The 24,994-nt window shown below is 50.7% G+C and overlaps 2 protein-coding genes across 6 annotated transcripts in view; both read right to left on the bottom strand.

The window, feature by feature from the left end:
* Positions 1-5,549: 5,549 nt before the first annotated feature.
* On the bottom strand, positions 5,550-19,068 carry LOC118252467 (uncharacterized). Of its 5 annotated transcripts, XM_035555766.2 has the most exons (4): positions 18,892-19,068; positions 17,949-18,194; positions 16,346-16,620; positions 13,199-15,182 (listed from the first exon to the last, which is right to left on the bottom strand). In XM_035555766.2, the coding sequence occupies exons 2-4, from the start codon at positions 18,069-18,071 to the stop codon at positions 14,639-14,641; spliced, it is 942 nt and encodes a 313-aa protein (XP_035411659.1). In that variant the 5' UTR covers positions 18,072-18,194; positions 18,892-19,068; the 3' UTR covers positions 13,199-14,638. The 5 variants fall into 5 exon arrangements, 1 of the variants encoding a protein (XP_035411659.1); XR_007709105.1 differs by lacking the exons at positions 13,199-15,182; positions 16,346-16,620 and adding an exon at positions 5,550-5,638; XR_004780142.2 differs by lacking the exon at positions 16,346-16,620 and having other exon boundaries at positions 13,199-14,241.
* A 671-nt stretch (positions 19,069-19,739) lies between these two features.
* ETS1 (ETS proto-oncogene 1, transcription factor) overlaps positions 19,740-24,994 on the bottom strand; it is a 48,296-nt gene continuing 43,041 nt past the window's right edge. The window contains exon 8 of the mRNA XM_035555735.2: positions 19,740-24,520. Within this exon, the coding sequence (XP_035411628.1) occupies positions 24,305-24,520 (216 nt within the window). The 3' untranslated portion in view covers positions 19,740-24,304. The remainder of the gene's footprint in view (positions 24,521-24,994) is intronic.

A 24,994-nucleotide genomic window follows, 5' to 3' on the forward strand; every position in this document is an offset into this window, starting at 1 on the left:
GCTAAGCTAATTATGGCTGGTTACACTTCCAGCTAATAAAATATTTGTCATGCTTAAGGCACATGGGAGTTTTTCTTCAGCTTAACCAAATCACCCTGACAATTCCTTGAACTAAAGAGATTCCCAGCAGCATTTTTGCCAGAGGTTGGGAAAATCAGATTATGCGAGATGATGAAAAGGAGCGGTCGGGCAGTTTTCCCAGCTGGAGCATAACGTGGTGTATGGCAGCGACTCCTGCATTGCTCCCAGCATCGCTCCCATCAATAGTGCATCAGCATGCAGCAGCAGAGATGGAGGTGCAAGGAAATCCTGGGTTTGAGCTTGCAGAGACCCATCAGACGCTTGGGTTCAAGAGGATTCAACATTTTGGCTTCATCCCAAAGCTGATTTGGCATGATTTGTGCTCGTGTCTTGCTGAACCTGGGAGGATTCAAGTTCGCCTTGCTGGTTTTTTTTTTTTGTTTTTTTTTTTTTTTTTTTGGTTCATCTCCTGGTACACTTCAGACATTTTTAATTCAGCAAAGGAAAAGAAGTCTTCTGAATGAGTTTCTGCATCTAAAGACGGCTTTTATTTTCCTTCCATCTTCCCTTATTTTTTAATGGACTTAATCAAAAAGGAAATGTATTAGCCAAGTCCAGCCCATGTGTTTTTAATAACTCAATTTAATTAACATCTCCCAAACTGTCTTATTAAAACTAAATTAAATCCTTATTTGAGATCTTTAATAGATCGCACAGACTTTGTGCAGAGACAACTGCAGCTGTGGGAGTGCCAGAAAAGGGAGCTGAGATTTGCCTTGCTCACCTTGCAGGGGTCAGACCTGTTCCTTGCCCTTTTCCCAGCTGGGTAAATCCACAATAATTCTTGGGGTCAGAGAGAAGCAGGGGACAGAAACGGGCAGTAGCCCCCACAGCTCAATAGTTTGTCCTCGAAGGCCACAAAAACTGGCACCGCAGTGAATTATACAGAATAAAAACACCTTTCCACTGTGTTTCCCATTTATCAAAACCATGGTTTTGTACAATTATATTGAAAGCATTTTGGGGTTTAAGGCAAAACTTCTGCCTGCCCCTTTTCCTGGGATTATCTTTTCTCTTCTACTTGAAAAATGAGGATATTCACACTAAATAGGAATTTCCCTAAAAAATTGCACTATTTGCAATACATCTTACACAGGAAAGGAGTTTGGCTTTGGGTTTTGCCGGAAACAAGACATTTATTGAACATAAACAAGAAAGAGATAGAAAATACTAATTTCTCTTGCAAATGTTTGTTCCCAAATGCATATCATCATGAAAGTGATGGCTTTTGTCGAGGAGCTGGTGCCTTCTCCTGGGTTCTCCAATGCACCAGCAACTCATCCCCATCATCTCATCTCTTTGTGACCTTCTCTGTTTACCTTCCTTTTCCCCTTTGCTTCCTTTCCCTTTTCCAGTGTGTGTTGTATTTTTTTCCCCTCTTTTTGGCTTTCTGCCTTCTCCCTTCACCTCGCTCAGTTTCAGCAGACGTTTGCGCATGACAAAAACGTCTGGGCAAGTGCTTCTGATCCTGCTTTTCCCACCAGGACCTCCAAAGCCAGAGAGCCAATGAAGACGGCGTCTGCTTTCCATCACACCTGCCAGGCAGGGCTTAGATCTCCTCCAGTTTAAGACATGTCGGTGCATTAAATACATCCAACCAGATTAAAACCATGTTCAAACAAGGCTGGCTCGCGGCCGCTGTGGCCCAGCAGGTTGGAGTTCAAAGGAGCTTGTTGGGGGCGATGGCCTGAGATTGCACAGCCCAGAGCTGCTGCTGAGGATGCTTTGGACAGATGGAGGGACTGAAATCACTCACTGGAGGTTTTATTTGACATCTACAGGCTCTTCGTGACCACTGAGGTGATGCCGAACACACACCCAAGCTTTTCCCTCGTGCTCTGGATGGATGGGTTTGATAGCAGGACTCAGCTACTGCCCCAGGGCACCCAAAGTGGTAGGGTTGGGCAGCCCCAAGAGACAGCGTCAGCCCAGAAAATGTCAAAAATGAACGTGGACAACACTGTGCAAAACAAGAGATGCAAAGCACACAAGGCTTGGGGACAGTCGTGCAAGTGGGCTCGTTTCCCTTCAATCCAGCTGGCCAGGAGGTCAGCGCTCAGAGAGGGGCTGGAAACCCACAGTGGGGCAAGCAGTGCCTGCAGTGCCCTGGGCAGTGGTGGAAAGTGGGTGATTCATCTGATTGTGAGCCCCAAAGACACCTTGTTCCCACCAAATCATTGCCACATGTTAAATGAGAGGCTGGGCACATGAGGGAGGGCTACCCGCATGGGTTAACATGGGATTCAAGCAGTCAGGCAAATGCACATATGAAAAACTCAATAACGTGAGTTAAAATGCCACCATTTCATCATTTTGCTTTAAGAAACAAAGAGCCAGCAGCTGGTCGTTTTGCAATTCTGTTGACTATGATTTTCCAACCTCGTGTCCATTCCTGCTGACGTTAATGGAGTTATATCACCTGGAAATCTGCTCCAAATGTGTTTTGAGCAGCATTGTTTACTGGAGATTTTTGATTCCTCCATTTACAGCTTCTCATGTGCATATCTACACTGAAATCAGAAAAGGTGTCTGAACAAAATAAAACAAAAAGACTTTGTAAGTGGAAGGGGAAGGAGATTTGAATCATCGGCTGCTGGAAAACTTCTCTCATCTATTTGTTCCTGGGCTTGACATCAAAAAAAAATAATTAAAAAAAAAGAAAACTCACAACCATGCCACTTTTCCAAACTCAGAGAAGGGTCTGAAAAGGTTAATCCCAGCCTTCACCATCAGCCCTTCTGGAAGCAGTAGTCCCACTGCAAAACGTACTATCGGGGCCAGGATCAGAGGGCTGCCAGCCACCCCAACGAGGCAATGGGGAGTATTAGCCCCTGAGCCCTGCTTGCATCATGATTTTTTAGCAGTGGAAGATAAAGATCATGCGACAATTGCCTCAGAGCAAGAACAGATAAATGCTCTTGACTCACTGCAAATGCTTGTGCAGCTCACAGCAGAAAGTTCTCCAGCCTTGCACTGATGCCGCTTTGGGAAAAACCTCCCTTTTGTCTAAAAATGCATGAAAATGTGGCAAGAAAATCAGCGCTGGCTTCTCCAGGAGAGGTTTTGGGCTGCCTCCGGCACAAAGGCCGGGGAGTGACCGAGGAAACAAGGTGCAGTGCAAACCCTGGAGCTCCCGCTAGCTACTGCTAGCAGGGTGGTTTAGGACCTGAGCTCTGCGGCTTTTCAAGCTGCTGTTATTTTCTCTCTAGAAAGTGTCTTCAGAGGCTCTCACTTCTTGGTATTTAAAATCTGCTTTTCCCTCTCCTGGTAATTCAGGCTACCAACTCTGAATATGCCAGGCGTTACCTTTCCACCATCCCAAGCAGGCTGCCTACTGTCATTAAAGCACATGTGCAGAAATTCAGGCCAAAGAGCAAAAAGCACAGAAACTATTTTCCTCTCTTTTTTAAAAAAAAATCTTTTCCCTCCCTGGCACCGCTGCCTTTTTGTTCTGCTGCCTTTCCTTTCGCAGCGTGGTTGCTTGTGCACTCGCTTCACCTTCTCATTTTCAAATCGAACGTTTCTGTTAGAAGAAAAGTTTTCAGTCGTGAAAAACCAGTTCCAGGAAAATGGCAGGGTAAAAAGAAATCACTGTGCAAAGTGAAAAGTAACGGTGCAAAACAAAGTTATGAAAAGAACTCCCTCCTGTGCTATAACCAGGGGAAAAGTGCAAATATCCCCCTGGGTTTTATTTTTGGGGATCTTTTTCTTCCCTGAGCTGCCTTCCTTCACCCTGAGCATCCTTTTAACCAAGCGCCCATGGGAGCGGGGTCCCCTCAGCTGGAAAGCTGGAGCCCCCTCCCTGCAGCAATGCAGGGACCTGTGGAAAACCAGAACAAAGCTGCAGGAGCCTGGCACACAGGGCTGGGGGCTGGCTTCAGGGGCTACAGACAGCAAAACCCCCCAGCAAATCTCCATTTTGAGCCATAGAGGTTAACGTGGCCGCTTATAGATCGGATCAGGAGATTAGATATGTTGAAAGGGGAGAGGAGGAGGCACCAAACGCAGCTTTTGATCCCTCTCCGGCGTTCCCCAAAAGCCACCATGTGCCCAGCACCTGATAAATGCTATTTATAAACCTGGAGGAGGAGAAGGCAGGCCATAAATCTTCCTGCTTTTCTTTTCTCTGCGGATCAAGAGGAAAATTAAAACCACGTGCTCCCTTTCCCGAGGATGCCCCATCCTTCAGCCCACGTGGTGACGGTGGTGGCGTTTCGGCCAGGTGAGACACTTCCGTATCAAACTCCTGGAGAAGAAATTTTTTGAATGTTTTGGTGGGTTTTCATGAAAATCCAGAGCTCCAGGGCCATGAACTTTGCTGCTGAAGCTCCTTCTCGCGGCTCCTTTGAGGGCCATATTTTCTTGTGTTACTAACAAAGACACTTTATTGGGAAGCAGAAAGCTGATCACTTCTGGTAGGGAGCCAAACCCTGAGTTTTACCAGGCAGGAACAGCAGGAACCACAAAGTTTCCGACAGGCTTGTGTGCTTTGCTGTGGAGATTCTCTGATGTCTGATAAGCGGTTCAGCTTGCACTGCAGCCCGACACCTCTATGTTCATGACAAATTTGGCTGCTGGATCCAAAGTGCGGAGTGTGAAGGTGGATGCCGGGCAGGCTCGTGTTGCACCAGGCTCAGAGATGCAGTGCACCTAATTTGCTAATTTGGACAGAGTCATCTGACGGGGAAAGCGGTTTTCTTTGTGCCACGGCTGGGAGCGATGGGTCAAAGGCCAGTGCCACCGAATGTGACCCACACGGATGACCTCGTGTGGGGGCGAGGAGCACATCAAGATGCCAAAACTCATTGCAGGGCGTTAGAGGCAGCAATGGCAGGGGTTGGGGTAGGAGCGATGTTCATGCTCCCGGTCCCCACCAAGCAAGCCAGGGTGAAAGGGGAGATGTGCTGGGCCGAGCCTGTGACCCAAAGGCCATGGCAGAAGCAGGACCAGATGTTAAACAGAAGCCCGCAGTGTTGCTGTGGCCAGCAGGAGCCTGCCCCAGAGGAAATGACCCCACGTAAGATGCATTGTCACTGAAATTTCTTAACATGGGATGGCAGCTAACCGATTAGGATGAGCTGGCCAGGGCCGGCAGCTGCTAAAAATACCAGGAGGCAGAAAAGCTGGCTCCTCCTGTCCCTGCAAAAACGGTGCCATCAGGGACTCCCTATGCAGTGTGCCTAGCAATGGAAATAGGATTTTTCCCCAGTATTATTATTTTTTCCATCTTTTGCAATGATGCTCTTCATGTCCGTGCCCTTGGCTTAAAGTGCAGAGCCTCAGGGATGCCTTCTGCCAAAAAAAATACCAACCAACCAAACAAACAAAAAAAAAACACACATAAATGCATTTCAATATAATTTTGAAAATGGGGAAACTGAGGCAGGGTGTTCACTCTCCCCTTTGTCTCCTGGAGAAGAGATGAGGCATTTTGTGCAAGCTGGGCTGCCCTGTCTAATCCTGGCCAAAATAAATACCGCAGCCTGGCTCCCTGTGGACACGTGCAATGTGTCCACCCAGAGCGATGCCACCCAGCGCTGTGCTGCCCCTTGCAATCCTACGGAAAAAAAAAAAATAAAAAATAAGAAAGTCAAATCAAACAAACCAAGTGGCCAAATTCCCTCCTAAAAGCCCAAGTTCTCACGGCCGGCAGTGACCGGCCGGCAGTGAGGAGCCTCCGCACGCAGCTCCCCCGCGGGGCTGTCCCTGGAAAAAAAAAACGTGGGGTTTTATTTGGGCAGTGCAATAAAAGCAAGAAAGGGCATATTTCAAAGCCACAAGTCCCATGGGGAGGAGAAACCTGTGCCGACCGCCAGCCCCTCCAGCGTGATTTTAGGTAGCGCAGAGCCGCGGGGAGGCTCGCAGCTCCCCGAAGGGAGGGCGCGCTGCAAGCCCCGCGGTGATGTATGCATCCCCCGGGCGCCATAAAAGCAAAAGCCGGATGGATTTACATTATCCAAACATCTCGCTGCCCCCATAATGATCCAGGGGCGATGGAGGAAGGGAGGCTGCACCGATGCCTGTTTTTTTCCAGCGCTCCCCCCACAGATAAGACCCTTTGTCCACCCCGGGCGAGGACATCCCATAGGGTTTGGGGTCAGCCCTGCGCCCCAAAGGGGCTGGCAGCTGTCCGCTGCGTTTTGGCAGGAAAAGGCAATCTTCTTGGCTGAGAAATGAGCTGAATGAGTGCCGCCGGCAGGGCTGGTGCCTGGCTGCCCCCTCCACGCGTACCTGGATCCCACCGAACTGCAAGAACCGCGCTTTTGGGACAGGGTTGTGCTTAAAAGGGAAAAAGCAGCGAAAGGAAGAAAACCAGTAACAAATACCCCAGCACCAACCAAGCATTTCTCGAGCCTCCAGTACCAGCGATCGCATGGGCTGGGCACACAGGGAAACTGCAATCACTCAGTAAATATAAGGAGCAGGATCTCAGGCATTGGGAAAAGCAACATCTGAAGTTTCCAGAAACATCCCACAGCACCTGCGTAATATTTTTTCTTGCTGCCTCCCCCTAATTGCATCCATCTGGGACAGAGTATCTCTTTCAGCGCCGCAGTGCGTGGGCAGGAACCATTGGTTTTTGCCCCATTTTTCTCACAGATCGCATATAAACATGACCTCTTCCCTCTGAGAGGCTCTTAGATGCCACACTAATGCAAATAGGCTGTATTATTATTCGGGCTCTTTCAGCTGAGCCTTTAAAAATGAAGTTTTTATAAAATAGCTGCTTTTCATTCTCTTTCTTCACATTTTGGGGGAAAGGGGGGAAGATGCTGAAGACAAAGAGGAGGGGGCAATCTCAGCTGCACTCTCCCTATAGGATCAGTGCAGGGGGAAATCCTGCTGCCCATTCCTGTGCCTTGATTTCCCTTCTTATCTTGGGGAGATGCTGCAATCTTTGCCCAAAAACAATGTTTGAAGTATCATTTCTGCGTGCCGTCCCCAGGAGTGACGTTTCCTCTGTCAGACCAGCCTCGAGCCAGCAGGAATTTAAAGAGAAAGGGAAACTGCTCCTGCTACGCACTGAAACCACTGCAGAAGGGATAATTCCTGCGAGAGCAGGAGCTGGGGCTCTTTCAAGGCTTTTGGAGCTCAACATCCCTCCAGGGAATGTCCTTAGGCTGTGCAGGGGTTGGGATTGTCATCACGTTTTCAACGTTTCTATAAAATGGCCAAGATTTCTTCTGGTGGGAAAATCTGCTGCAAGGGACAACGGTTGTGTAGGGTCTTGCGGTGGGATTTTTGCCTCGTTGCAATTTTCTTTGTGCAGATGTCAAGCCTTGATGCTCAAAAATGCCCCAGCAATTCCAGATGCTTAAAACATCTTTTGCTTTTTGGCACTATCTGATGAAGTTGGGGAGAGATTTATCTCCCCATCATGACCCTGTATCGATCACTTCCTAAATAGTGGGGAGAGGAGCTCATTTAGCTGCCATTTCAGTGAAACCTTGTTAAGTGTTTAGAGAGTCCATCTCTCCTAAGTGCCTGTACGGTCCCTGAGACTGCAATTAGTCCCACAGCAATCTTTTGCTGAGCTCATCCCACATAACAGAGCTGCAGGAGGGGGAAATCTTCCCCTTCCCACCATGGGGTGATGCGACGTGCCTGGGGAGCAGGGATTTGGACCCAAACCCCAGGGGTCACCTCTGCTTCTCATGGCAAAGCGACTGGGGTGCCGTGTGCTGGTGTTGAGCAGTGGCACCTGGAGCAGCTGTGGGACTCATGGAGGTCCCTTAGGGTGCTGTGCCCATGACCTCATCTCAGTACCCTTTACTCCAGGGTGCTGTGGGGTCCAGCTGGGCCTACAGATACTGCTTATCAGCCAGGTCATGGGAGGCATTGCCCAGTCCAAGGTCCCTCCTGGCCCCCCCGGCACGGCTAAACCTTGGTGCCACTCGTAGGGAGTGGGAAGGGGCAGCCGGGGAGGCAGAGGATGGAGGTGGAGGAGGGAGGAAGAGGATGGAAGTGGAGAAAGAAGGTTCGAGTCCAGCAGACCGTTGGAGGACTGAGGTTTCTGCTGTTGTTGTTTCTATTTTTATTCCCTTTATGTTTTTCCAATTTCGAAATTCCATTAAAAAAAAAAAAAAAGCCCTGCCTGGAATTTCTTTCATGCCCCGTTCTCAGCCTGCGTGTGTATTTCCCAACGTGTTTGCAAGGGTTGCATTGACTCAGCGGGGATGAGAGCCAGCTCTGGTTTCCATTACCAGTGATTAATGCCAGGGAACATGTTTAGACTCCCAGGACTTCGCGCCGGTCAGGGGCTCAGAGAGTTTGGGTCCCAGCTCTGGTAAAACCTCCCTGCCCAGCAGCAATACCTTAGGGCAGAGGCCGTCCTCTCCTCATGCCCTGGCCCCAGCACCCTGCAGCTAACTTAACCCCTGCTTGCACCCTTCCCTACCGAAAGGATCATTATGTTCAATCTTTCTTTAGTCCTTAAAATCTTGTGTTTCTGTATTCAAATTACAAAGACCGGAGCTGACTGCTCCCATATCCTAGCTGATGAGGGGATTTTAGGAGAAATGGGGAAAGCTGGGCAGATCTCCAGGGCCGTGGGATGGAAGCAGCCCCACCCAGCCCACGCACACTGCTTGTGGGGTTGGGAACCCCTGCACCAGCCCTGGTTTCCCCTCACCCAAAGGCACCCATGGGCTCAGCACTCTTGCTCTTGACATTATAAATCCTTCCCCGGGCTTCTGGCCAAGGCAGCTGCCATCAAGGGGCTGATAGCTGCTCGCAGATTTAATTTCTGCTGCTCTCCCACCAGCCAAAGTGGACCTGTGAGGGAAATCCCAGGGGGTTCCCCATCTCCGGGGCTCAAAGCAAACCTCCCTGCCCACGAGAGAAAAGCAAGCTGGCCTCAGTGGTGCGCGAGTTATGTGGGGTGCATCAGCAGCACTGCTGTGCACCAGCAAGACCTCAGCATCTGTTGGGCCACCTCCTCCAGAAAGACAGACAAAGGTGTCCTTCCCTCTCAGTTGCCCCTAAAGCCACAGATCCACCAACATAATCCAGCCATTGCTGTCGACCTCTCCCAGCAATTGCACTGGGTCACAAACACTTCAGAAATCCCAGCAACTGACTTTTCCTTAACATTTTCCCTCTTCGTTTCCATCCCCTGTTCTTTCTGAAAGCACCTTCCTTCGGAGCTGGACCATCTTTGGACTCAGAGATTTCTGCTGCCCAGGACATCAGCACAGCATTGCTTATGGGCACAGGGGAAACACCAGTGACAAAATTATATCTGACTTTCACAGCTAACACTTAACTGACCCGCTTTTCCCTCTGCCTACCAGTGATGGACAACTTCTCTCTCACTTCAATCTTATCTGCATTGTTTTATCAGCTCCATCTCAGAAGACACAGCTCTTTGTACCCACTTGCGGTCAGCTTTTTCTGAGCTTTCAAAGTCATCTTGTTGCAGGTTTGCTATTCTCAAAGCAAGGCCCAAGCTTGCTTTTTGCAAGCAGAAAGGGCTACAAAATGTGGGAAGGGTGGATGAGAGAGCCCCTCTGCCATTCGGCGAGAGCTGCTGAGGGTATGGCCTCTGATACTGGGAAGTCCTTGGGAAAGAAAGATGCCGGAATTTTTTGGAGAGCTGGTCAAAACATGTTTTGATTTTAATTTGGTTCCTCTCCACCCCCAGAAAATTGTTATTTTTTAGCTAAAAGTCAAACTCTACCCAGTTTACTCCCACACAGTGAGTATTTCTGTGTAAGTCTGTGTTGATTCCTTCCACTCTTTTGTAATGTCAATCCTATAATTTCTATGGAAAGCAGACATAAAAAAAAAAAAAAAAAAAAAAAAAAAACTAATTTATCACAAATCCTATACTTCACCTAGAAATTTTTCTTGAGTGATTGTTGCCTTTTTCAGGAATGCAGATACTGCCCCTTTCAGGTTTTTCTTTCATTCAGCAGTCGCAATGACCAAGGAGTTGGCAGAGCAGTGGGCTGCAGGGTGTCCCGTGCCTCTGAGAATCCTGTGCGGGAGAAGAGAGCGCACATGCACTGAACTGCTTCCCTCTGCCTGAGGTCATGGTCCTCATCACCCTCCGTCCCTGGAAAGCAGTTGGATATTGTCTTCTCCATCCTGATTTTCAAGCCAGGATTCTCGCTTTCCGGCCCGCCCCACGCACTCCTGCAGGTCTGAGCAACCAACTCGATCCCGCTTCTTTTAGGGACGAAGTGCCAGCACTGCCTCCTGCCAGCCGTGCTCCTAAATAATAACACACGCACACACAAGCAAGCACTTCCCGCTGACTTCGGCGAGACCTCTTGTCTGCTTCCCCGTGTCCTTCATGGGGAGAGAGAAAGTGGTGGGAAAGTTATTTCCCAGGGCACCCAGCTGGCTGCAGCAGCGTCTTCAGGCTTGGAACAATGCTTGGAAGGGAAGATGGGGAAAAAATAGACTGGGATGACGGTGTACGGACTTATCCAAGCAGCAGCAGTGCATAGTTTGTGGTGGAAATGTCCTAGAGTTATTTCCTACAGAAATCTGGTTTGGGTTAGGCAGCCCTGCTAACGGGCTGAGATCTTCACAGCTCCAAGTTCCTCTACTGGACTTTCATGCACTTACCACTGGCTTTTCTGCTATGGGCTTTGCTTTTCCCAAAGGAAATCTGTTGGCCTCCTTCCTGGATGGTTTTCCAAGGGATGCTCCCAAAACCACAGCTGCTGGTGGATCTCATCCACTGGAGAACATCATCCTCCACCTGGAGATACAGGGCTAGAGACCCCAAGCCTCCAACTTCATTCATAGCATCCATCTAGGCCCTGTGTTGGGGCTTCGAGGACAAGTCAGGGACCATGTGAGACACTATGGTGGCTGCAGTTGGGTGAGATGAACCTCACAGAGTGGGTTTGTCCAGCAGAAATGGGGGCATGCGTGCTTTGGACCTCTGTGCCACCTGAGCATGACAAGAAAAGCAAATGGAAATCTGAGTCTGGGTACTGCAATGAGTCTCAGAATTTGGGGTGAAAACAGGGAAGGCAAGACCTAAAGACCTGTCAGCACTTCTTATACCTACTAGGATGCAAACCACATCTACTAGGTGTTTTCCAAACAAACCAACCCTTGCAGACCAACTTCATGGTTCTTAAGAATTACACATGGAAAGTCACCAGCATGTTTTGGGGTTGCATCTTCATGCACATCACTAAGCTTAGAGCCCTCTGCATAGCTTCATCAGCACCTCCTCAGTTTTAGGACCCCACTTTGAATGGCTATAACAGCCTTGCCTTTCCCAGAAGACATCGGCAGCGCTCTCCCAAAAGCCATCCTCTTCTGGAAGTCGGATGCACGGAAGTTGGTTGGTCAAAAATCACAAGTCATTTATCCACTACCAGAAACTCCTGTGTTTATTTCTGTAGTTACAGCAACCCAAAACGAAGATGTCTTAAAATGACTGTTTGAGAAAATCGTCAACAAGTCTGAAAGACCAGCAGGGTAAAGGAGGGCTGCGCTCAGCAAAAAGGATCCGAGTCTTCACGCAGCGCAGGGCTGGAGGACCATCACCCACCCTCTGCTGCTCCTCCTCCTGCACCACCTCCTTTTGGTCATCGTCAAGGCAATATTTGGGCCTAAATCCTTCAAATCCTGCTTCTACCCACTTTCCCGCTCTCATCTTATCTTATCTTATCTGCTGGCAGGTCGTGTCCATGCATGCATAGAAGGAGTGAGCACCGGCTTGCAGATTCGTGCAAACCCATCCGGTGCACGCATACCAGCTTACGACTGATTTGTATCAGTTTTGCTTGTGTGGTTAAGCGAGCTTGAATCATAAACCAAATTGTTTATTAAACTAATTTAGCTAAAATGTGCAACTTCTGGAAGCAGCCTGCACTCGATTTTTTTCCTCTCTCCTACAAGCCCAATGCTCACGGTGGGGGAATCGAATGCTCCAGCTGCCGAGATTTCTAAATCCAGCCATAAAACTTTATTTGTTCTGTTTCTGTTTATCATTTCCATAAGCAATCCCGGTAGGGATTGCACATTCCTTGTTGCTAATTTTAACGGAGAAGGACTGCACAGATCCCCAGGCTGCAGCCAGGAATGCTCCTATGGAAATCGCATCGCGGTCCCTGCCAGCATGCTGTGTCCACCGGGTGACTCTTCCCATCTGGCCTCTGGAGAAGGCATGCAAATGGCTTTTTGTTAACTTTTTGGGCTCTCCTTGGGTTTTTTTCCTTTGCTGGTGGGTGAGTGAGCAGTTGGCATGGCCTCACCGGTCTTGTTGCTGATGATTCACCACCAACAGGCAGTGACGACCTCATCGCTCCGGCTTTTCCATGCATGTCTGGCTGCCACCGCCATTTGAGGTTTGGGCTGAGAGGTTTTGGGGACTGGGACCAGCTTGGTGCTGGGTTTGTGCAATCCAGGGCAGTCAGGAAAGAAAAAGTGCAAAATCACCTCTTGTTACTGCTGCAACACTGTAATATTGGTGTTTGCAAGGAATGGGCTTCCCATTGGCACTGAGATAAGTTTCCAGCCCAGAATAAGATTCAGCTGCAAAAAAAAAGCTCACAAAACTCGTGAGAAAAGCCCTGGTTTTTTTGTTTTGTTTTGTTTTGTTTTGTTTTGTTTCTTTTTTTATTGTCAGCACCTCTGCCTTCACAGCCTGGCGATGCCACCACAAGGAACTGCTACACATGCTGCTATGCCCGCTGCTATGATGCATGACCTCATTTGGTTGAACTAGAGGGATAGAAAAGCAAACTAAAAGCCACACAGGCTCTGTTCAAGCCATGAAAACCCCCAACAAGCCCCTCCAGTGACTGATGGACCTCACTGGTACACGTGCTCCTTGCTTCCACTTGTAATGCCCTCGCCATGCAGCTTTGCTGCTGCATCCCTCATCTCTCCTCTGCCAAATGTCTCATCCCCATGGAGGGAGGGAGCCTGGGCGCTGGAAGAGCCCCTCTCTGCCCCTGAGGAGCTGGATGGAGCTCCTGCCACCTCATTCCAATCCTTTTCCTTGCACAGCCCTGAATCATGGCCAAATTTCCCCGCTCCCCTGCTCCAGCTGCAAATAGCGGTGCTGCGGGAGCCCAAAAGCTGTTGTGCTGTGGCCAGGCAGCGCGGGGATGTGCCTGGCTGCTCCTCTCTAATATTCCCAATTTCTCACCCCAACACCAGGCTCACACATGGCAGAGCAGTAAGCCTGGATGGCTGTCGGACACACGGACACCAGAACTAAGGACAGATCTCACCTGCCCACCAAAACACAGCAAACCCCACGGCAGCACAGAGCAAAACACCGTATGGCAAAGCCACAAGCAAAATCTTGCAGAACTGGATAACTCATCTGCAGAACTCCAAAACTCTGAATTTCTAGAGACTCTGAGACCTATCTGCTGGGCTTTAACCCATTTGCTCAATTTTCAGGTTTAGGATTCTCCTGAAATAGGGGTCAATCCCTTGACCAGCCATATTGCCTTGTCTGGGGGTTTAATTCAGTCTCCAGACAAGTTCATGCCATGCTATGGGTATTTTTCCCTGGAGTTTACCAATATGATAAAGCTTTACCATTTAAGACAAATTCTGTCTGCTACTGACATATGCACAGGGCAACATTTACATAAAAGCAACATTTAATGAAGCTGGAGTTTCAGCCCAAATTTTTCATAAATTTGCAGCCTATTTTGTAGCTATTTGAAAACCACCCTTTAGCAGTAATGCCAATATTTTGGGGAAAATGTTTACATAGGTCAAAATATGCCACTTCTATTGAAAAGCCAGAATTAGGAAGAAATAACATGTGGTTATCGGTGTCGGAAGTGCTTGTGGACATCACAAGGTGCCTTAAGACTTGCAAATTGCTTTCATACCCTTGCATGACAGTGGTAACAGAAACCCACGCTGACCCAGAAACACACCCATGTATAGGTAGGTATATAAAAAAAAAAAAGTACTTCTTGATGTCAGTGTTCTGATCTGGACTCAAAATGAGAGCGTTGGCTCTCCCTTACGTCTATACCATGCAAAGCCAGAGGCGGGTGACATTTGTAACGCCCAAAGGATGTGCTTGGTTCGGAGCCTGGCACCGGGGTGACACGCAGCAGCAACCAGCGTGTGCTGGCCCAGGATCACAATAAATCGTCTGGAAACCTGGAAAGGGTCTTGGTTTGGTGGCAGCTTGCTCTGATAAGCAACTCGAGAGCTCTTTAGAAAGAAAAAAGGAAAAGCAAAAGTCACTGCAGATCTGCTGTCCCTTCCCAACGCTTCGATGATTTACCCAGCCATTTCTGGGGTAAATATTTCTGTCATAAAAAGATCGATACTGTCCTGGCAGAACTGCTCCTGGAGAGCCCCCGAGGCTCTGCCAGCTTTGCCGTGGGACCCCGGCACAGTGGGGAGCAGCCAGGGCAGAGCCAGTGGGAGCGTCGGGGCAGAGCCGTGCCAGCACCCGTGTCCCTGCTGCGAGTCGCAGGGTAATGGCTTCAAACTAAGAGGGGGTGGATTTGGGTTGGACATCAGGGGAAGTTCTTCACTCAGAGGGCGGCAAGGCCCTGACCAAGGCACCCAGAGGAGCTGTGGGTGCCCCATCCCCGGCCGTGCCCTAGGCCATGGATGGGATTTGGGCAGCCTGGCCTGGTGGGAGGGGTCCCTGCCCATGGCAGGGGGTGGCACCAGGTGGGCTTTGAGGTCCTTCCCACCCAACCCCTTCCATGGTTTTATCGGAACAAGTCGAACGGACAAGGGTTCTGCCCCAGCCAAGAGCTCGGCACTGCCTCTGGCCAGGCCAGCAGTGGCAGGGGCTTCCAGACTGCAGTGGGCTGTAGGGTTTACATTTAGGGGCAAAAAAAAAATAATTCACTTTTTGCCCCAAACAGCCCAACTGTTCTTCACCAGCAAAGGGCTCTTTCCCCCTCTCCACCCAAGGACAGGAAAAAAAATCCCAGGATTTGAGACCTTCCCCTGAATTAATAGCCATGGCAGCCCAGTGAGTGTGAGGCCACTCGCTTCCCTTTCTGGGTTTATGTTGCATCCCCCTGTCGTTCTCCTCTCCCCTCAGCTGGCACGAAGAGCTCAGTGACGATTTTTGTCGGTGGAGATTGGATCTGACATGAAAGAGGCCGCGTCGGATCTCATGCGAGCAACACCTTGACCCCAAAAGGGGGAAAAGCAACAAATAAATAAATAAATAAATAAATAACACCCATATTGCCCACCCCAGCCTCCTGGACCAGGGTTTCAGAAGGAGAGGGAAAGGGGAAAGGTGACATGGAGTTGGGGCTGAGCTTTGCCATTTCATTCCCTTCCCATGCTGCCCTCCACTCGCTTTTTTCTTTTGCATTCGCGATGAAAAATGAGCTTGCGGTGATAGAGAGCCCGGCAGCTCTGCCGGTGATTTACGGGGAGCTCTGCTCCGACAAGGGCCTTCCGCTGGCCCAGACGGGGGGCGCGGGGGAGAGGGGCTCTGGGGGGGCTGGGGGCGGCGCGCGGGCTGGCAGGCGGATTGGAAACAGATGCTCGTGGTGCTTGCTCCAAGGGATGCAAAACGCCTGGGCGAGGAAGGGCCACCTTGGCAGGGGGCCACAGGGCCTCCATCTGCCTTTGCTCCTGGTGAGGTACAGCCACTGATAAAATTTTGAGTGTGTCCGAGCCCCCCATAGCAGATGGGTCAAAGTGGGATGGAGCGATGCTCTGTGGGGATGGGTTTGCTTTTTGCACATCGCTGAGGTGCCAGAGGCTGTGGGCACCGGTGCCTTGGCAGCACCTGCTTTGTTCTTGTGGGATGCAATGGGTAATTGAGGAAAGGCTTTGGTGAAATGAAGTGGGAGTCTCGGGGCTGGCAGGAGCAGCAGCACCCAGCCGGCTCCCAAACAGGGAGCAGTGCTTGTGTGGTGCTTTTAAACCAGGCAGGGGAAATGGGGTTGCAGCTGGGGAAACTGAGGCACGGAAGTGGAAGAGGCCAAACTTGGTGACAACCCTGCAAGACACAGCTGCTGCCTCCAAATCCATGCTAAATCCATGCTATTAGCCCTATGCTGATGCCTCAGGAGAGCAGCCAGCCCCTCCTGCCCTTTCAGACCAGCAGCAACCCCCTTGCTGCTGCCAAATCCCCTGCCTGGCTCCTGGAGCTCACTTAGGAAAAGCTCTCCCAGCTTGAGCAGGGCGCGTGCTGCCATCACCGGCACAAAAGTTTCTGCAGGAGCAGCTGAGATGGGGAAAAACATAAAAGCCTCAAAGAAAAGAAGAAGAAGAAGAAAAAAAAAAAACATTGCTCATTGTGGGGGCTTACATATTTTCTTGGCATGCCTACCCCCGTAATGACGGTGTGTCCCCCCAGAGAAACCCGCTCCTCTGCACCTCTGTGTCTGTGGGGAACCGATGGGGTTTGCAGAGCACTTCTCTCTCCCTGCTGCTCCCCCTGCACCCAGCTCCCCGCCGCCCCCGGGGCTGTTTGGTTTTGGGCTCGTGGCCGCAGGCTCGCCGGTGGTCTGCGGTGGGCACGCTGGTGGTCTGCGCTGAGCCGGCAGCTTGCATGGCGCTGGCTTCGCCTCGCGGTTTCCAGCTGGTAAATGTCATGAATAGAAGCTGAAAATACATGGCACCATTCCTGCGACGACGCCTTTTCCATGGTGCCGGAGCTGCAGCGGCAGGCGATGTGAGGGAGGGGGCTGGGGGGGCTGCCCCAGGCTGTGCCCTGAGCAGGCAGCCCGGTGGGGACGGGGGGGGTTGGGGGGGTTTGGGGGGTCTGGGGGGACAGGAGAGGTGAGGGGAAGGGGACGGGAAGGAGAGAGGGCAGGGAGGCAGCTGAGGAACAGCACAGGGCTGGGGGGGTGCTGGGTGCCCACTGAGGGTGATTCAGGGGTGGATTAGGGCATCGCAGCATCACCCGTGCGAGGACAGTGCTGCCTCAAGGAAGAAATAAGCCCACGTCAGCGTGTCCACGAGCACACCGGGGCCGCGAGCACCCAGCTCCTGGCCCAGTCCCCAAAAGGATGCTGCAGGCAAGAGGGCGATGCAGCATCTCAGGGAGCATCCCCAGCCCAGGATGCAGCATTTCAGGGACCATTCACAAGCCCCAGGACCCCAGCAAGGCATCTGGGTGCTGGTGGGCGTGCGGCCCCCCCCAGCAGCCGGGTTTTGGCCCCGGCCGCTGCCTCCCCCCCCAAGCAGCCTGGCACAATAGCGCATTGTGGGGCTGGCTTTCAAGCGGGGCCAGGGAATGGCAGCGTGGGGGAAAGGCCGCTGGAGGAGCCGGAAAGTTGCTGTTGGACGGCGTTCAGAGGCCTCGGCACAGCGGGAGGGAGCCGACCGCGGAAAGCAAACAGTGCAAGGGGCGGAAAGTGCTGACGCCGAGAGGTGGCCCTGGCACCCCCGGCACCACCTGCAGCAGCGCCCGGGCACGGCGAGCCCCGGGGGTGCAAGTGAGGCCCCAGTGCCTCGCACCAGCCCTACATCCCCAGATACTCTGGTGGAAGGCCCTTGCCGTCCCCAGCGAGCACTTGGCCATGCACAGCATGTGCAGAGGGGTGTGCAGGCATGTGCATTCACATGCAAGTATGTGCATACATGTGCAAGTGTGTGCATACATGTGCATGGCCCAAGGGATGGAGCAAAGTTCATTGCCACAGGGTTCAGCTGAGCAAACGGGGTGCAGCGAAGGTGTGCCTGTCCTAGCAGGCTCCCCCATGACATCCAGCCCAGTCCTCGCACCCCTCCCTCTCCATCCCTCTCCATGCCATTCTCTATATTCCCATTTCTCCCCTTTAAGAGCCTCCTTAGACCTCTCTTTTTCTATCTCAGAGATTTCTAGAGAGCCCTTCCCTTAGTTTAGTCTTCAGTAATTTCGGTTCCTGTTTCAATCTCTCTTATTTCCCTCAAGCGCCAGTTTAGATGTCTCATTTCAAGACACCAACCTGAAAAAGGCCGCTTTGCCCCTGGCCTCTATTTAAAGCAGCCGTTCTTGGTGCTTTGTGTCCACCTTTGAGAGTGCAAAAAAGGCTCCCCAGGGTCACGCTGCTGGCTGTGCATGTCCCCATGCCGTCACCTGGAAAAGAAAACCTGCATGCTGCTCCAGCCACGTACGTCTGGGCACCGGGGGCCAATAAGCCGTGCAAAATCCTCGTAAAGGTGCCATTCTCCACGCAGGCTGCTTTCTCCTCCTGAGGAAACAAAGCTGAATGTGGGTGCTCTTTTATTAACTCCTGGCTTGCAGCCAGCTGGGCGCGTCGCTGCCACGAGCAATGAGCCCGGATGGCTTTTGGCGGTGGCGGTGATGCTTCGCCTGCAGCGAGCCCCTTCCCAAACCCTGCTTCCCCCTCCCAAGCCTTCCAAGCAGGTCTTGCAGCACCCCATGCTGATGCAGAGCACCAGAAGAGGGGAGAGCATTTGCTTCATTCACCACCCCCCGTGCTTCCTCCGGGGGAGCCGTGGACGTTAACCGCTCGCTGTGATTTCCATAGCGAGCGCCACAGGTGCACGGGGGCTTCCCCCAGCAGGCCACCCGTGTGTATTTTTAGTGCAAGCATTAAAGCAATTGTCTCTGGGCTCTGCATGCCGTGGCGGGGACAAGGTGGCTCTGAGGGGGTGGCTGGGTGTCCGCGGGCTCAGCTTCCCATTCTTTTTCGATTCCTATAATCCCATCCTTCCCTCTGCATCGCAGACCAGCAGCACCCTCTCGTCCCGCAGCGGTCTGCAGAGCTTCGCAGGCACTGCCCTTCTACACCCGTCTGCAAAGGGGGCAAAACACCCTCAGAGAGCTGGGGCACCCTCACCCCTTTTGCTTTTCACTGCCCCCACCATGGATGGAGCAATCAGGGGGTCACCTGCCTTGGGTGTGTCCCCGTGCTGGGGTCTCACCTATCAGAGCGGCCTCTCATCCAGGCTCTGCTATAATTAAATCCAGGGGTTATCCAAGTTTTTGGAGCAGCCTGGGGCCATGCTGCTGCTGCAAGGAGCAGGGTGGTTCTTGCCCATCCACATCTCAGCCTTCATTCCCTCCCCGGGACTTCTTGCTTCCCGCACGCCTGCAAGCTGGGCGTTGCCGTAAATGTTGTTACAAATATTCCTTATCCTGGATTCATCTGTTGCATCCTGATGCAACGCACGCTGGTGACTTGTCCACTCTTCTCGGTATTCAACAAGTCTGATTCGTGCATTAGTGACCGCATTCAGCAATGATTCAGGCGAACGAGCGTCAGTGACGTTGTCCACGAGGAATTCCCCGTCACAAGCTCCCCAGCCCTATGAATAAGCATCGTGTCCTGGGCTGCAAGGACCTCTGCAAGACCCTGACCCTGTGAACGAGCACTTCCAGGCCTCCATGCCAGTGGGCTCCGCTCGGCCCTGTGCCGCGGCACAGACTTCCTCCTGGCTTGAGGACAAGGCGATACCTGAACCACCATAAATCTCACTGGGAAAATACATAAGGCATGAAAAAAATGTATTTTTTACAGATTGCGTGGTGGTTCAGGATGCAAGGACGTACTGAGCTGCCAGATTTGCCCCACAGCCAGCAGTGCTGAGCAGTAACAGTCTCCAAGGAGCTGGAGAGGACAACCTGCACATCCCCCTGCTGCAGCAGGAGGGGCTGGAAAAGCTCCTGCTATGTCTGGGTCTGCCTTGTCCCCACTGTCACCTGCATGGGAAAGGCAGAGGCAGCACCCAGCGTGAGAACAAAGGCTCAATAAGCACACGGAGACCGAGCGTTATGAATTATTCTTCTTTTAATTTCACATGGTTTAAAATACGATATGAAATAAGGCTACAGTATATAAAAAACTCTCCAGCAAAATGATGTGCCAGCATCAGCAATTAAAACAAAACCAATCCCCTCCTTCTTTAAGTATTCAATGTAGGAGGGACTTTTTTTGTATCCTTTAAAAAAAAAAAAAAAAACAACACAACACACGGACACACACACACATCGCTACATCTCTAAGCTACCTCAGCTCAGTTTTTTTAAAAAGCACCTGCTTTTTCCTTTTTTTTTTTAATCTTGCTTTTAAAATTTTTTTCCACTTTTAAAAAATATAAATTATATGAAAATACAAGTTGGAAAATAGTCGAACAGCACAATATAACAATCTCTTTTTTTCTTCTTCTATGTTTATCAGCTTAAAAAAAATCCCATGTGTAAAAACAAAACAGAACAAAAAAAAACTTTTTTTTTTTTTAACTGAGGCAGTTAATTCCTGGAGATATTCCATTATAACATATACGTATACATAGATTTATCATTTATTTAAACCTCTTTGGAATGTAGACAACAGCTCACGGATGTTATATAGACCCTACCAGAGAGCAGAGCACGCCAAGGAATCCAAAATTTGCGACATTTATGACGAAAAAGCAACCAAGCGCCAAAGCCTCACAGAAAACCCCTCCAGAAGAGAAATAGGCAGGAGGTGGAGACGCTTCCTGCGGCATCTGAATTTTTTGGTGCTTACCAGGACCGTTTTTTGGAGTAGGTGGCGCTTTGGGAATAGGTGTGGAGGTTAAATCTTAAAATATCTTTATTCTTGCCCTGTCGGGCATTTCTCCAGAGCGATCTCGCGCTGAATGATCGCCCCTGGAGCTGGGTGGTCGTAGTGTGTAAATAAATGGATCTACACGTGCACACTCACCGGGTTCTGGCCATCGTACATGGGGATGGAATGGAGAGGGACAAGCAGCAGATAGATCTGCTTGCTTTTTGATCTGCTTGCTTTTTTTCCACCTTTTATTGAGGTCCCTTTCCCCTGATGTTGGAAATGACCCGTTCTCTGGGAAACGCACCTTAAAAAGCCAATTGGGAAAGGAGGGTCCCAGCAGGGCCGGGTACTGCCTCCCGAGCCCCGGGGAGGCTGCTCGCAAGAGCTGCGCCCCCAGGGCTGGGCTCAGGCTCTGCCAGGGGACAAAGGGGACAGAGGGGGACAGAGGGGGACGTGCCCTGCGGGGGTCAGACACCGAGAACAGCAGGTCACGAGCAGGACACGGGAAATACCCAAAGCCACCAATGCACTGGAGAGGTTCCACACCAGGACACAATTACCGACTGCCAAGTGCCACAGGTATCTGCCGAGGGCGAAGCTCAGCCCCACGCAGAGAAACCAGCACAGGAGCGAGCCCCGTCCCTGGCAGATCTCTCGTCCTGCTCAAACCCATCTTTCTGGTTCAGCATGTGCATGGGTTAACCAAATTTTCGTGGCCTCGAAGAAGAGGAGGTCAGAGAGGGTTTGGGTTCCAGCACATCTGGTTCACACATCCCTCTCCACCAGTCAGCATGCAATTAAAAAGCGGGAGAAAATAAAAAGAAACAAAAACAAAAACAAACAAATCTGCAAATTTCCAGTGTATAAAAACAGCACACAGCCCTCTCTGGGATGGTCTCTAGAATGGGAACAAAAAGTAGAGGAAAATAGTGAATTGTGAACCTGGCTAAAGGATGTCCCTAGGACGACACTGCCCCTTTGCTGCTGCACTCGCGCACAGGCTGCAATCTGGGGTGGCAAACGGCCATAAGAAACGGTGAGGAAGCTCTGGCTAGGGTCTACTTCCAGAAAACAGAGCCATTCTCCATGATCTGCCCTTTCTAACCTTTCATCAGTCTTCCCGAGATCCCTGGGCATGGACTCTTGTGGTCGGTGAAACAGGTCCATTTTGGAAACCTTCAAAAAATCAGCACAGCAGAGCAGACGAGGGATTTCACCTGGCAGAACGATGGGAAACTCCCGTTTCCTTCCGAGTGAAATGTCATCCCTGTTTTCTGCTCGAAGAAGGCACTTCAGCTGCAGCCGAGCACCTGATGGGCCAAGCACGGCAGGAGGCACTGCCCAGGGCACGGCGTGGTGCCACAGGCAGGACTTCTAAGGGCAGAAGGAGCGACTTTCAAAGCCATGCTGGAAGCGGCCCTTGAAGGGAGAGCTAAGGGCACTTGGCAGCTGCATGCAAGACAGCAACCGAAAGCCTACAGAAACTGCTGGCTGCTGAAAACCCCACCCAGACGGTGTGCCCTGTTGGGGTGCCCTTGTGCTCCCTGTCTGCTGCATGTTTCTGTGCCATTGCACCGTGCCCGCTCCTTGGTGAGCTGGTCCCTGCCAGGTAAAGCCCTGGCGCCTCGCTGCAGCTCCCCATTATCTACGTTTTTCCTCTCTCCAGCTCCGAGCTGCTCCCTTCCATCTGCCCAAGGAAACCAGCTAAGTTTTACCTCCCAGCAGGCAGCGTCTCATCCCTCCTTTGGTGCTTCTTTCACCTTCCTCCTGTCCCCTTTTCCTTCCTTTCCATCCACCCCACTACTTTTTCGTACGCTCAGCGGGACGGTGTGCAGCCCCAGCCCCGTGAGCATACCCCACAGCCTCCCTTACCTAAGCCCCCGGCTTCTTCCCCCCTGCACCATCCTGCCCACCCTCGCCTGCCGAGCATCTCCGGAAAGCCTCTCCCTGCCTCGCCCCCGCGCCGCTGTCTCACAGTGCCTCTGTGTTAACGCAGCTACCTAAAACACACAGATGGACAGACAAACAACACACAAAAAAAGGTACTTTTGGTTCAAATGCATAATACTGTCTTTAAAAACAAAATGCCCAACAGCTCTCCAGGGCAAAAGCCCCGATTCTGCAGCCGGATCCACACGGGTCCGGCTGTGGGGTCATATCTAGGTATTTTAACTTTCACTGCCCTGTCCTCTGTCACCTCGAGCCCAGCCCTGGCATCAGCCTCGGTTTGCTCAGAGCATCCCAGGGACTGCTCGATGAAGCAGGAGTTGCTGCTCTGCAGGCAAAGCAGCTGCAGAAGGCTCAGAGGACAGGAGGAGCAGCTCCCCCCGGGACTGATCCTGCATCGGTCTTGTGCACGGGCAGGCACATGAGGCGTCTCGTTTACCCCAGAGACAACAGTCATATGCTTCATGTTAATCACACCCTGACACGCTTTTCGGGATCAGCCTTACAAAGGGCAGTAAAGGACCCATTTGCAAGGCCAATTTCCTTTCTGCATGTGCCCGGCTGGTTAAGACATATAGCCATAAAGGTAGAGCTGGTCAAAACAGGAAGGAACAAACACTTCCTTTTGGTTTTTTCAATGTTTTACGAATTTTTTCCCCTCATCGATTTGTATGTTTTTCAGTTACCACATTCAAAATATGAGAATTTCTCTCCCGTGACCCCCCAAAAATGAAAAAGTTCTCGAAAGCACCAGAGTGTTCCTTGAGCGAAAACGCTCCCTGGAAAACGTGAAAGCCATTTTCGCTGCACATCTCGGTACGTTTTGGAAAGCCGCTTTGTGCACAAAACGCAGCTGTAAGAAAAAAAGACCTATTTTTAACAGCAACAACAACAAAGCGCTGTCGGAAATTTCAACCAGCTTTATCAGCAAATGGCGGAGCAAAGCGCGTGGGACTCAAAGCAAGAGCGGCACACCCAGCCAGCATCCCCAGGAGCCAGTTTGGAGTTCATTTTCCTTCACATACGATTCAGAGATCACGAGTCGTAGCGCTACACTTCTCCAGTGGGGTCTACATAAACTTCTTTCTTTTTTTTTTTTTCCTCACTGTGATAAAACTCTCTGCTGGCATAACAGAAACAAACACACACAATATTGCAATACTGAGACCATCTTAGAGCTTAAGACTATTTAAAAAAAATACTGGCACAAAATTTAATAAAATAAAACTTTAACAGATTAAAAAAAAAAAGTCTTGATCCCTCCTAGCAAAAATTCTGCCTTTTGTATAAAAGAAGACAATCGACAGAAAGGCGATGTAACAAGAACAACAATGAGTTCTTGTTTTTTTTCCTATATTGCCCCTCCCCAAAGCAGGAAGTTTCACCCACTTTTGTTTTCCCTCCCCCCCGAAAAAGTTTAAAATCCTCAAATCCTTAGGAATACTGTCATTTCCTGAACTGTCAGTTTGTTGTGCCAACAGCACAATAACCGAAGGGATCCGTTTGTTAATAGGTTTTCTAAACAGCAAGGGACGGGGAGGATTTTTTTTTCTTTTTTTTTTAAAGTGAGCTACATTTTTCTGGCTTTCTTAAAACTCAGAATTTCACCCCAAAAAAGCCTGTCTTGGAGCTTTCAGAAAAAAAGGCCCATCCTTCTCCAAACCAAACTTTTTAGGTTTTGACGGAAAGTTTGACTCTTCCGCCACCCTCTCTCCCAACATCCTCAAAGCATCAGATCTGAGTTGCTCTTAAAAAAACAAATAACGAAAAAAAAAGGAAAAAAAATAAAAAAGATAAGTCCCATCAACTCTCCAGAATGACACGAGGCCATCGGCCACCCCAGCCGGCTGCCTTCACTCGTCGGCATCCGGCTTGACGTCCAGCATGGTGTGGAGCTCCTCCGGCGTGTAGCCCAGCAGGCTCTGCAGGTCGCAGACGAAGCGGTAGACGTAGCGCTTCCCGGCCGTCTTGTGGATGATGTTCTTGTCGTAGTAGTAGCGCAGGCCACGGCTCAGCTTCTCGTAGTTCATCTTGGGCTTGTTTTTCCTCTTGCCCCATCGCCTGGCCACCTGGGAGAGGGGTGGGGAGAGTTAAAGAGGGGAAGGACCGCATGGGATGGACAGGGAGGGTCTTTCTGGCTTCCTTGGGCATCCTTTGGCAAGCAGCCGTGCTGGCCATGAGGGAAGGGAGAGGGCTCTCCTCTTCCTCAGGACAGACTAAGGTCACAAGCATTAACATTTATGACCCCCCCCCTCCATTGAACAGCAGAGCAGTGAGGAGGCCTCTACAATGGTACAGAAGCCAAGGAAGGGAATGAACAGCCCATCCATTTCCCAAAATCAATGGGAAGCCCCAAGTCCCACCTGCACATCTTATTTGAAGAGTTCTGTCACCATGCCTTCTCTAGTGTTACAGCTACTTCCCACCAAACGTGGGTGTGCATTACTGCTTCCTACATATATATTATTGCAGCCCAGTTTTTAACAAGTTTCTAGCTGGGCTCTAATTCATTGTTTTCCCCTACATAAGACCAGAACAACACA

The sequence above is a fragment of the Cygnus atratus genome, chromosome 22, assembly GCF_013377495.2.
Source record: "Cygnus atratus isolate AKBS03 ecotype Queensland, Australia chromosome 22, CAtr_DNAZoo_HiC_assembly, whole genome shotgun sequence".
Lineage (NCBI taxonomy): Eukaryota > Metazoa > Chordata > Aves > Anseriformes > Anatidae > Cygnus > Cygnus atratus.